Source organism: Microtus oregoni, unplaced genomic scaffold (assembly GCF_018167655.1).
Source record: "Microtus oregoni isolate MIOR12 unplaced genomic scaffold, Mior012 000022F_ref0000154, whole genome shotgun sequence".
In the NCBI taxonomy this organism is placed as follows: Eukaryota; Metazoa; Chordata; class Mammalia; order Rodentia; family Cricetidae; genus Microtus; species Microtus oregoni.
Window position 1 is genome coordinate 13,164,332 of NW_024543081.1, and position 12,738 is coordinate 13,177,069.

The following is a 12,738-nucleotide window of genomic DNA, read 5'->3' on the forward strand; positions in this document are numbered from 1 at the left end:
TCCTTATGCTTCTATTTTCCACTACAGTTTCAGCCTCACACGGGAAGGCTTCTCTTTTCTGCTCATGGCTTTATTCCCAGTGCCTGACATATACTCAGCACGTTGGGAATCTGGAGCTCAGCATGAGCCAGGGGTCTTACCAGGAGGTGGAAAGAAAAGACAAGGACAGAGACTACAGGGTCACCGAGCCTTCCAGGGCTCCTGTGTGTAACTTGTAGATCTTCCAGTCAAGGACTCAGTAAGCCCCCTCCCCGTGAGAATGTCATTCCCACCCTAATTCGATGGACAGGTTTTTTCCATGCAGGGTTTCATTTCTCTGTCACACAAACCCCCTTTTTATTGGCCCGCGAAGAAGCTGCCCGGCTAGCAGGGAGACTCCACACAGAGACTACATTTCCCAGGAAGGTTGCCCACAGCGCTGCAGCTCTGGGGTTTTTAAAGGGCCTCTCACTAAATTCAGGGCGGGTAGGTGTAGAGGGTGGGGTGGGTAGGAGCATCCTCCCGATAGAAGCCAGCACCAGACAGCCACCTGCAAGGAGACTGTGTGGGTCAGGGAGGAGTCACCCTGCCTCCTGGTCCTCAAGTGTCCCAGGTGTGAGGCTAGGCAATGCCAGCCTGGGGGCAGCCTCTTTCATCTTGACACCCTCGGCATCTCTCAGAAAATCCCCTTTCTTCCCTTAACTCCCCCAAACGGTGGGGAGGTGGAGTTGTTAATCTTGTGTCTCAGCGGGTGGTGCCCCCACCCAGTGCCAATGTTCTGGGATTGTGGGGGCAGGTAAAGATGTTAGAGTTGCAAGACTAAAGAAAGATCTGGGGTCTGTGGGAGCTAGCCAAATCTCACAATACAATGCCTCTCAGTCCTCCTTCTGAGCCCGGAGGCCTCTGGGTAAATGTGGGTATGGGTCACCCTCCCAGGAGGGATCAAGGAACTGGGAGCACCTTACAAGCCCTAATGGGCTATGAGAATAAAAAACTTCAACACGTGTCACCCGATTCTCTCGACTTGAATTCTAGGGCATGCATAGCGAGGGAGTGGGGTGGGGAGGGTGGCACAGTATCTCAGAAGTAGGTGCTTTTGGGTACCTTCAGAAAGGTCTTAGTGGAAACGCAGAGAACTGGATTTCAAAATAACCCAAACAAACCTATCAGAATATGTTTTCAAATTAGGAAACTTCAGGGTCACTGACATCATCAGAATTAAAAACCTTGACCTTTTGAACTAACTTGGCCTTTGACAGCAGTCGCTTCACCTAGAAAGCTGTGGTGAAGACACCTGTCTTGGTTCCTCCCCTCCCCTCCTCCAGTCATTTGGATTGAGCTATGGTGGGGAGGCTCACCAACTTGCCCTAGTGTCAGGGACTCCCAAGCTCAGGAGCGCTTTCCCCATACCCCGCCCCCAAGCCCCCAAGTTCAAAGCCCCACCATCTAAGCCCCAGGTCTTAGCAGAAGTTCCTTCATCAGCTACAATCAATCACCCAGTCCCAGGTTACTATATAATTGGACAGCTACACGCCTTTTTGCTAATAAAACCACCGAGGTCCAGGGAACGAGCCCAGATAGGCAAGAACACCAGAACCCTACTCTAGAGCCATTGCCAAGAGGATCTGGCATTTTGAGAGGGAGGTAGGCTGCAGACAAGAGATCCTGGGCTCTCTGGGAGTCTCTTCCGCAAATCTCTGCGCCTCTAAAATCCCTCGAAGCCTAGAACTCCCAATTGCCCAGGTTGCACTACAGACGCTGGCTCCCCATGCTCACTTCATGGATTTGTGCCAAGCAGGACGGGAAAGATGGACACATTTTATAACAAAGGCATGGAATCTTCCCAGCAAAATGGCGGTGGTCCGGACCACGGCTCCCTGGTCGACTGCATACCTCCTGAACATGTCATGGCCAGAGAAACGAGGACTCCCCCCCCCATTTTTACAAATCTCTAAAGCACCCAAGAGCTTCTGCTCATCCCAGGGCCCCCCAGAAGAGTCTCTGGTTAGCACCTAAGGAATAGCGCTAATGGTGTGGATTGCACCCCATCAGGCACACCCTACTTTCAAGAGGCCAGTGGGAGAGGGGAGCTTCACCCCCACGGTGGGCCTCGTGGTTCTATTTTTGCACACCCCAAAACTCCCAAGCTAGGAAGGCATGTAAATGAACTCTTAGGTTTGGATATGTGGAAGATGTGGGGGTTTCTTTGAGGAGAGCAGGCGTCCCCAGAAGCCAGTCCCCATTTCCCAGGGGTCCCAGGAAGCTTTGGGGGCTCGGGCTCAGACAGGAATCTTCACGCAGAGATCTGGGGGCGCGTCTAGGAGAGAGGCGACTCAAGAGGGGGAAGGGACAAAGTTTGAAAGTGCCCATCCAACTCTTCAAGGGAAAGTTTCCCTGAGGGCCCCGGGGACAGAGAGCGGTTAAGGGTGCTGGGGGGCCTGTGGCCGGGTGACCCCCAAGAGGTGACCAGACCCCGGGGAGACGACCCCTCCCTCTTGTCCTGACTCGGCCCGGCTGGGAGTCGCCCAGCTCGGGGCCGCGTGTGTTAGTTGGGGCCACTTCTGCGCCGCTCCTCTAGGTTGGGGGACCCCGCAGCCGGCCGGGAGTGGGAGCCCTGGTAGTCCCAGGGGGGAGCTTTCCTACGGGGGGTCTCAAACCCCGGGGCTCCCAGGTCCCGCAGAGCCAGCCCCCCGCAAAGGGGAAATGTGCCGGCGCCCCAACGCTCCTCGGCACAGTTTGGGGCTCGTGGCGGGCGCGGGGGACGGCGACCGGCGAGCCGGGGTCCCCAGCGGGGAAGCCTAGGGATCAGGCCAGGGACCCCGAGAGACAGCGGGCAGCGGGAAGGCCGGGACCGCCAGGAAAGGTCGGGTTTGCTCGGCGGAAGAAACACAGATGGCGGCGGCGCGGCGCCATTCCGGGCCGGGAGCAGGCAGCCAGCAGCCCAGTCCTCACCGCGGTCCGCCCGCCGCCGCTAAATACCCGGATGCGCCGCCCGAGCGCCAGACGCCAAGCTGGGAAAAGGGAGGCCGAGGAGGCGGAGGCAGAGGCAGCGGCAGCGCCAGGCGCCGGACGAGCGACAGCGGTGGGGGCTGGGCCGCGCAGAGCAGCCCGCCTGCGACCCGCGCCGCGCCGGGGAGGACAGGAGCCGTGCGTCCCCTGCAGCCGCACTTCAGGGTGGCCTGCTAGTCGAGCGGGAGTGCAGATCCCGAGGCGGGTTGTGCCCAGCCTCCGGCGAGGGCTGACCCTTCGGAAGGCTCCTTCAACAGCGGGAGCAGGCCGGCCACCATGACCGAGAACTCCACGTCTACCCCTGCGGCGAAGCCCAAGCGGGCCAAGGCCTCCAAGAAGTCGACGGACCACCCCAAGTATTCAGACATGATCGTGGCTGCCATCCAGGCAGAGAAGAACCGCGCCGGCTCCTCGCGCCAGTCCATCCAAAAGTATATCAAGAGCCACTACAAGGTGGGTGAGAACGCCGACTCCCAGATCAAGTTGTCCATCAGGCGCCTGGTGACCACCGGTGTTCTCAAGCAAACCAAAGGGGTGGGTGCCTCGGGGTCCTTCAGGCTGGCCAAGGGCGATGAGCCTAAGAGGTCGGTGGCTTTCAAGAAGACCAAGAAGGAAGTCAAGAAAGTGGCCACTCCAAAGAAGGCAGCCAAGCCCAAGAAGGCTGCCTCCAAAGCCCCGAGCAAGAAACCCAAAGCCACCCCAGCCAAGAAAGCCAAGAAGAAGCCGGCTGCCACGCCCAAGAAAGCCAAAAAGCCCAAGGTTGTCAAAGCCAAGCCAGTCAAGACATCCAAACCCAAGAAGGCCAAACCTGTGAAGCCCAAAGCCAAGTCCAGTGCCAAGAGGGCCAGCAAGAAGAAATGACGATGAAGGCTTTGCTTGTGGACACCCCTTCCTCTTTTCTGTAAATAACATTTCTCTCTTGATCTCGTCTGCAACCCTTTGCCCATTCCATTCTGACTCTTTACAAAAAAGGACAGAGTTCGGATTCCTCAGACAGACATTGTGGAATGGTTCTTAACCCATTGTGCAAGGATAGCCACAGACCTCATCTTTGTAATGATGAAGATGTATTTTTTTTCCCTTGACTTGATATTAGCCTTCTTACGGGGTTAGGGATGGGGGATTGTTGGGTGGTTTGTTTACTGTGAAGGAAAATGGAACTGGCAAAGTTCTGGCTAGATGAGGGGACCCAGGTACAAAAGTTTGTCTTTTCAAGGCTTTCTTAAGTTGCTCATCCATCCCTTGTGAGAGCTTCAAAACCTCTGGTGGGGAGCAGAGGGTGACACCCCACCTAACTGGCCAGAGAGGGACGGAGGAAAAACTCCAGTGGTGAGCAGTTGGGGACCTTGTCACTTATGCCCTAGTGCCTCACCATTGTCTAGGAGGGGAAAGGGCTCCAATTGACAGCTAGCCAGAGAAACCATAGCTTCTCACTATCAGGATCTAGCCATTGGGGAAGGGGGGCTCTTTTCAACGGTCTCTTGTTAAATGGGAGTAGACTTGGGAGGGGTGGGAAGTCAGCCAAGTGCCTCAGTGTGCCTATGGAAACTTGGGTTTTTTCCACACGGTTGATGGGCTGTGTCTTTTTGTTGTTCCTTCCTGTATAAGATGTGGCTTTGCTTGGTGCCGCTTCAGTTCTATCAGCTGCCACTTAAAACCCCTCCAACCTCTTGTACTTTTTGAGTCTTTTCTAAGTAGCCGAGGAGGGCAAGAAGCAGGGCGAGGGCTGTTAAGAAATAAAATAGTTGATTTGAATTTGCTAGGTAGCTTTAGAGAGTCAGGCTTGTGTGCATGTGTGTATATGTATATATCCGTATCTAAGACTAGTACTTAGTCTCACTTCGGGAGCTGGGAGAAAAAACCTGTACAGTTGTCTCTCTTATTTTAATAAAATAGGAAACTCGTGCACTCGCGCCCCCTCCCCCTTTTTAAATAAGTGTTATCAGTGCCGGGAAAGATTTGCTGTGGTTGTAATTTTAAACTTTAAAATAATAAAACTGGAAAAGGAAAAAAATCTGAATGGTGCGTTTTTCCTCAACTGGAGGAGAGTGAGGAGCGATCGGATGGGCAATGTGGGGAAACCTGGTGCCACGTTAGCGCCGGAAAAAAGCGAAGCTTTGGAAGGAGACGGGAATACTCAGACGCAAGGGCAGGATGCCGGCCGACTGGCCGGCTCGACACAGTGGCTGGTCTTCGGGAGAGGTGGACGTGTAGGCAGTATCTGGGGCGGGGAGGCCCTGAAGTAGCTTCCCCAGCGCGGACCTCCCAGGTCTCGTCTTACAAATCAATCCACTTTTGTCGCCTGCCGACGGTGTCAGGCCCCGCCTGTGGGAGGGACCCCCACCAACCTCTGAAAGTAAGCTCCCGTTACTCTGATTGGTTGTCGGGGCCCTGCCCACGCCACGTGACGGGGAGAGCTAGGCAGTCCGAGGCACATTTCGTCCCGTGGGCGCGATGTGGGTCAGCAGCGTATGGCGCACGACGTTGTCACCCGGTCGCCGCGCGCAATCAGCGCTGGCGCAGCTGCGCGGTATCCTGGAGGGCGAGCTAGAAGAGATCCGCGGGGCTGGCACCTGGAAGAGTGAGCGAGTGATTACGTCCCCCCAGGGACCGAGCATTCGTGTGGACGGTATCTCCGGAGGTAACGTCCCCTCCTGGGAGTCATCATGTCTGGCCAGAGCCCTTGCAGGGCTTGCATGTGAACGGAGGCCCTCGGGTGGGTGTGGGGGATGCACGTGCATGCGTAGCTGCTGGTCTCCTAGTCTGTCTCAGGCACACTATGGCTTCCTAGTGTTAACTCCACATGTTTAAACCTGTTCGACGGAGGGAGGTGATTTAACCGTCAGCACCTTTTGGGCGCCTAAGGCTGTGCTGCCAAGAGACCCAACCCTGTGAGAAAAAGAGAGCGGTATCCAGCTGCATTGGCCTCCTACACCCTGCTTCCAGGAAGAGTGGACGAAAACCCTCATTCTTTCATTGATCCAAGCTGTAAAGGTTACCAGTTGCAATACCTTTATTCCTGATGACATCTGCATGAGAGACCAATTCTCCCTGCTCCCCTTGGTTTTTCGAGACAGGGTTTCTCTGTGGAGTCCTGGCCGTGCTGGAACTCACTCTGTAGACCAGGCTGGCCTCGAACTCACAGAGATCTGACTGTCTCTGCCTCCTGAGTGCTGAGATTAAAGACAGGGACACCACCTTTGGGCTAGAGAGACCAATTGTCATTGAAAGAAATCATGCCTTTGATTCCAGCACTCAGGAGGCAGAGGCTGTTGGATCTCTGTGAGTTCAAGGCCAGCCTGGTCACAGAGCTAGTGCTCCTGGACATCCAAGGCGACACAGAGAAACCCTGTCTCAAAAACCAAAAAAAAAAAAAAAAAAAGAAAAAAGAAAGAAAGAAGAAGAAGCAGCTGAAATACAGCTAGGTTTCCCCAGACCCTCCATTGGCCAGCTCAAGTGTCACAGGATATTGGGGTGGAAGACCCTCGTCCACCAGAGAAGCTAAAGTTTAAGCAAGCTAGGAGGAGATCGTGTCTTCCGCCTGTCTTCTCCTAAGGACTATAGAAAGAACTTCCCATCCCCTAACAGAACCTTCAGCCTTCACGTGATTTCAGAGAGATAAGCAACAGGCTGAGTGCTTGCCCAGCTCACCTAAGGCTGTGAGTTCATGGCCCAGCACTCACCACACTCAAAAGCTGGGGCATTTAGAGAACCAAGTCCTTAAAGATTCTTTGTCTGGGTCCCAGGTCGTGAGCCATCCCTTCCTCAGGCCTCAATTTCCTTGGGCCAACTATGTGAACTTTTTAAGGTTGATAGCCGAGGTCTCTGAGATACCCCTCTGGAATTGCAACTCTGTGGGCAACGGGTGGCTGAGCACTGGAGTTCGAGGCCCTCGGCCTCTTTCACAATTAAGAAAAGAAAAATCAAAACGGTGATGGTTTTGGCTTCAGAACCTGTGAGGAAGGTCTGGGATTCTCTCAGATGGGACGTTATTCATAGCGAGGTTTTCAACTTCTCATCCTTCAAGGTGGAGAGGTACAAACCTCTCCTGACCCTCCTGCCTTGTGACAGTAGATTCGAAGCCTCTGACCTCTCCCCAGAATGGGTCATCTGTGCAGCTGTTGCCTCTCAAGGGCAAATCTAAGCTGACTTTTCTCTGGCCCCTGTCCCAGGACCTGACACCATGGTCCTTACAGGCCCTTCCTCGCTCTTCTGAGCCCTATTGTTGGTCTTCTCCACCCCAGGAATCCTCAACTTCTGTGCCAATAACTACTTGGGCCTGAGCAGCCACCCCGAGGTGATCCAGGCAGGTGTGCAGGCTCTGGGAGAGTTTGGAGCTGGCCTCAGTTCTACTCGCTTCATCTGTGGGACCCAGGTACGCAGCAGGTGCTGGGTAGCACAGAGATCCGCCTGCCTCTGCCTCCCGAGTGCTGGGATTAAAGGCGTGCGCCACCACTGCCTGACTCATGCTCAGTTTTAATGCATTTATTTTCTAATAAAACTCATGAGTCTTACCAAACAGCTCCCAAATCTAAGAAGTTGAGCCCCAAGTAAGCATAGGCTTGCCTAATGTGATCCACTTCTTTGCTGCGGAGAAAAAGACAGTCTGATGTGAAGACATATCTTCTGTCCCTAGCATCACTCAGAATTCACAAACACTAGACAGATCCCCAATACAAACAAAGGTCTGCTCAGGAATTGAGACCTGCCAGGCCTTATCCTCTATGGCGGGAGCAGCTGCTCCAGTCCAAGCTCCAGAAGTCACCTGTGCAGTGCCAAAGCAAGAATGTGGCTGAGGCTACAGGCCTTCTGCCTGGGTCTGTTGGTTCTCTAAACCTCTGTCCTTTAGGACTTGTCCCTTAAAGCCCACAGGTACTAACCTTTGCCTGCCTGTATCCTTTAGAGCATCCACAAGAAGCTAGAAGCCAAGCTAGCCCTTTTCCACCGGCGTGAGGATGCCATCCTCTATCCCAGCTGTTTTGATGCCAATGCTGGCCTGTTTGAGGTGCGTAGAGGCCGTGGATGACGTGGAGGTAGGCAGCTGGGATGGTGTGGCAGAGTGACAGTGCTGCAGAGCAACCTATGTACCCTGGAAGGCGAGGGAGGGGCCGGGTGCCAACCTGACGTTTGCAACTGGCCCTAGGCACCTAGGAAGAAGTAGAGTTTCGGGGCTGGAGAGATGGCTCAGTGGTTAAGAGTACTGACTGCTCTTCCAGGGGACCCGGGTTCAATTCCCAGCACCCACATGGCAGCTCACAACTGTCTGAAGATCCAGTTGCAGGGGATCTGACACCTTCACACCAATGCACATAAAATAAAATTAAATAAACCATAAAAAAAAAGCAAAAGAAGTAGAGTTTCGCCTTGGGGAAGTTACGAGGGAAGGGGAACCTGGGTGGCCATATAGGAACTCCTTGCCGCAGGCTCTGCTGACCCCCGAGGACGCAGTCCTGTCAGATGAGCTGAACCATGCCTCCATCATTGACGGCATCCGGCTGTGCAAGGCCCACAAGTACCGCTACCGCCACCTGGACATGGCTGACCTGGAAGCTAAGCTGAAGGAGGCTCAGGTGCGGTGAGGCCCTGGGGCTCCAGAGAAAGGTCTATATCCCCCTGCTCAAGGAAACTCAGCCTGGAGGGGACTCCTCTTCACAAACAGCCTGAAGGGCTGAGAGAGCCGTTTGAACTTCCTCATCCCTCGGGCCCAAGACTGTATTCTATAGCTCCACATGGCCTGAGATCGGGAAGCACTTTTGAGGAGCAGGTGTGTGGATGTGTGACTAGGATCTGTCCCAGGCCAGCTTGTCCTCTTGAGGTCTGAGTCAGGGGACAGGGAGGCCCAAGCCCTTTCTCAGTGCCAGAGCTAAGGTGGCTGAGGTTGGAGAAGATGGACGAGGGTCAGGATATAGCCCCAAGGCAGTAGAAGAGCAGGTGGTTTGGTCCTGCTACTATCACCTGCTCTTGTCTGCCCCACAGAAGCACCGGCTGCGCCTGGTGGCCACAGATGGAGCCTTCTCCATGGATGGTGACATCGCTCCTCTACGGGAGATCTGCCGCCTCGCTGCTCAATATGGTGCCCTGGTCTTTGTGGATGAATGCCATGCCACTGGCTTTCTCGGGCCCACCGGACGGTGGGGACATTTGAGGCCTGGGTGGGAGCTTCTGTTGGTGGATGGGAGGTCAGGAGGCCAGTGGCAACAATGGCTGCTTCCTTTGCAGGGGCACAGATGAGCTGCTAGGCGTGATGGACCAGGTCACCATCATCAACTCCACTCTGGGGAAGGCACTAGGGGGAGCATCAGGTGCCTATAGATCCTGTCTGTGGGGTCTCCTTCCCTACATGCAGGGCCTGCCTTGTATGGGTGGAGAAGGAGGGGGAGGGCAACTGGAGGGGAGGGCAGTTCCTGGCACCTGACTGGCTCCTCTCCACATTATTTTCTGTCTTTAGGGGGCTATACCACAGGGCCTGAGCCTCTGATATCCCTGCTACGTCAGCGTTCTCGGCCCTACCTCTTCTCCAACAGCCCGCCCCCTGCTGTTGTTAGCTGTGCTTCTAAGGCCCTGGACCTGCTCATGGAGAACAGCACCATTGTCCAGTCTATGGCTGCTAAGACCCGGCGGTATGATGCCCACAGGGGTGGAGCAAGATGAGGGGAGAGATGGTAGTCACACACCTTTCTACCTCCTCTTGCCCACCTTCCTCTTTTCCTTCCTACCCGCCTCTGTCACAGCATCCTCCTTGGACCCCCCTGTACCCTTCTTTTCACCCTACTTTCCCACCTCCCTTTATCCTGCCTGCCTCTGTCTGCCCCCGCCTGTGCCTCCTCTGCTCTTTGGGTCTGTACTTCTGTCTTTATTTCTTCCTCTCATAGGTGGTCTAGATCCTGGGCCTCTTCTTCTGGCTCCATGGCCTTCAGCTACCTGTGACACTCAGCTGTGTCCCCAGGTTCCGCAGTAAGATGGAAGCTGCTGGCTTCACTATCTCAGGAGTTGATCATCCCATCTGTCCTGTGATGCTGGGTGATGCTCGGTTGTCTTCTCAAATGGCAGACGACATGTTAAAGAAAGGTAAGGAAAGGGCTGGGCAGTGGTAGCACACACCTTTAATCCCAGCACGTGGGAAGCAGAGGCGGGCAGATCTATGTGAGTTCGAGGCCAGCGTTGTGTACAAAGCGAGTTCCAGGACAGGCACTATACCTACATAGAGAAACTCTGTCTCAAAAAACCAAGGGCTTGCCGGGCGGTGGTGGCGCACGCCTTTAATCCCAGCACTTGGGAGGCAGAGGCAGGCGGATCTCTGTGAGTTCGAGGCCAGCCTGGTCTACAAGAGCTAGTTCCAGGACAGGAACCAAAAGCTACGGAGAAACCCTGTCTCGAAAAATCAAAAAAAAAAAAAAAAAAAAACCAAGGGCTGGAGAGATGGCTCAGTGGTTAGGAGCACTGACTGCTCTTCCAAAGGTCCTGAGTTCAATTCCCAGCAACTATATGGTGGCTCATAACCATCTGTAGTGAGATCTGTAAATAAATCCTGTATAAATAAATAAATAAATCTTTTTAAAAAAAAGAAAAAGGTAAGAGAACTGAGGGCAGAGTGTCCTCAGAGACGAGAACACCTATAGGCTGCATAGTTTCCCGAGACCCAAGTCTCGCTCCTCACTGCCCACACCACCTCTTGGATCAACCATCTGTCCAAACTTAACAAACCCCAGGCCACAAGGTAGCCCCATGTCTGTGAGCTCGGCAGCTCCCTTATTCTCTGTGGATGGACCTGGGGACAGTAAGCCCTTATATGTCACAGCCCCAAAGCCTGTCTGCCACTCTGTGCCTGTACTCTCTTCTCAGGCATCTTTGTCATCGGATTCAGCTACCCTGTGGTCCCCAAGGGCAAGGCTCGGATCCGGGTACAGATCTCCGCAGTACACAGTGAGGAGGACATTGACCGCTGTGTGGAGGCCTTCGTGGAGGTGGGGCGGCTGCATGGAGCTCTGCCCTAAGCACTGGGTAGGGGCCAGCAGAGCCAGAGTCCCTCTGCTGCTGCAGGGACACAGAGATCTTCTGGTCAGTCCAGACTAGAGGCTCTGACCCAATCCAGACATCCAGAGCCCGACTGAAAATGGGCCTGAACTTGTAGTTGGGGAGACAAAAATATAAAAATTGGCTATGACACTTTGGTCTGCTTTATTCTTTCCGAGTAGGCCCAGTCCTATGGCTAACTGATGAATCAGGCAGGGACTGGATCTCTGAGGGCAGTCCCCAAGCTGAGTTGAATTCCTGTGTCTGGGAGGTATTATTTGGTGCAGTTGGATTCTGTGCTGCTGTGGAAGGCAGCTGAGAACCATTCTGGGGATGCTTCCTCAATCTAACCGTGGTGGCTTGTCTCCTGTGTCCATCCAAAGGACAACAAAACACAACTGCCAGATTAGAAGGGTTCTTGGACCTGTGTTTGGGAGAGGGCAGAGGATTCAGGTCCCAAAGAGAGGAAGCAGGTAGCTACTGTAGGACATCTAACTTTGTTTTCTAGAGCTCTTTGTCCCTAATTCTGTGGCCTTAGACCAGTCAGCATGGCCCAGTTTTTCCGAGAGCTGCAATTCCATTGGAAGTCACCTTTCTGACTCTGGTTCCAAAGCTTTAGTCTGACGGCCAGCCACCAGAGGGCGCCTCGAACTCAGGCTCCAGCCGCTGCCTGCCCTGCCCCGCCTCCTTGAGCTGGGGGCCTTGGAGCAGGCTGTTGGGCAGCCCTCAGGCAAGGCCACAAGGACTGTTTGCTGTTGCCAAGGCCCTGTCCTTTATCTTCCCCTGCCACTACCACCTCCTGCTCCAGTACTGTGGGCGTCCCCTCCTTCCCACGTTCCTGACCTGGCATTGCTGCGGGCACTGTGGGAGGAGACTGGAGCTATCTGCTCTCTACCTCAGCCTTACAGGCTTCTGAGAGCACTGCAGGCTCAGTGTGGTGGTGTGGCCTTGGAAAGCACCTTAACTTGCTTGAAGTAGAACTGAGGACAAAAGGCACTTGCTTTTACTGTACACATTGGAAACAAAGCCTCGTACCTCCAGCTCACCTTTACCAGGACATCTTGGAGCGATGGTCAAACCTAACATTTTGATGGTCAAACCTAACATTGCAGAATCTTTTTTTTTTTTTCAGCTTTTCGAGACAGGGTTTCCCAGTAGCTATGGAGCCAGTCCTGGAACTCTCTCTGTAGACCAAGCTGGCCTCAAACTCACAGAGATCTGTCTGCAAAGTGCTGGGATCAAAGGCGAGCACCACCACCGCCTGGCCCTTGCAGATTGTTAAAGTCGCGATTCTGGGAATCCCCATTTGCAACCTGGTAGTGTTGGGTCAGGGCATCGTGCAATGATGGGGGACAGATCACCAAAGTCTATTAAACCAGAAGCAAACTTTATTCCAGAAAAAGAAAAACCAATCACCATGGGGCACACAAAGCGTAGCTATGTGTGCTATAGCTATGACCGCAGCCAGAGATCGGGTTTCTGCAGCTGTGGCCATGGAGGCTGGTTTGGGACCTTTTCTCTTATAGTAAAACCAAGCACAAGGTGTGGGTCAAAGAGCTTTTCCAACCTTGAGGACAGGCTTAAAGTCACAATACATTTTCAGTTTTACAACTTTTGGTTATAGGAGGCTAGAATGTTAACTTAGGATGTTTGCAAAAGCCTCAGCCACTTTTCCCTATCCCTGTAAGAATGCAAGAATGCAAGGCAGAGAGTAGAGTCACGTGGGAGACAGTTAAA

At 53.9% G+C, this 12,738-nt stretch overlaps 2 protein-coding genes across 3 annotated transcripts; both read left to right on the forward strand.

Moving 5' to 3' along the window:
* The first annotated feature begins 2,990 nt into the window (after positions 1–2,990).
* On the forward strand, positions 2,991–4,977 carry LOC121461512 (histone H1.0). The gene has a single exon (XM_041672600.1). It carries the CDS (start codon positions 3,265–3,267, stop codon positions 3,847–3,849), a length of 585 nt encoding a protein of 194 aa, XP_041528534.1. The 5' UTR covers positions 2,991–3,264; the 3' UTR covers positions 3,850–4,977.
* Positions 4,978–5,410: 433 nt separating this feature from the next.
* Positions 5,411–11,145, forward strand: Gcat (glycine C-acetyltransferase). 2 transcript variants are annotated; one of them, XM_041672237.1, is made up of 9 exons: positions 5,411–5,629; positions 7,233–7,363; positions 7,892–7,993; positions 8,412–8,558; positions 8,965–9,119; positions 9,208–9,290; positions 9,437–9,608; positions 9,935–10,056; positions 10,831–11,145. In XM_041672237.1, exons 1-9 carry the CDS (start codon positions 5,443–5,445, stop codon positions 10,980–10,982), a joined length of 1,251 nt encoding a protein of 416 aa, XP_041528171.1. In that variant the 5' UTR covers positions 5,411–5,442; the 3' UTR covers positions 10,983–11,145. The 2 variants fall into 2 exon arrangements, with proteins under 2 accessions (XP_041528171.1, XP_041528172.1); XM_041672238.1 differs by lacking the exon at positions 10,831–11,145 and having other exon boundaries at positions 9,861–10,051.
* The last annotated feature ends 1,593 nt before the right edge of the window (positions 11,146–12,738 follow it).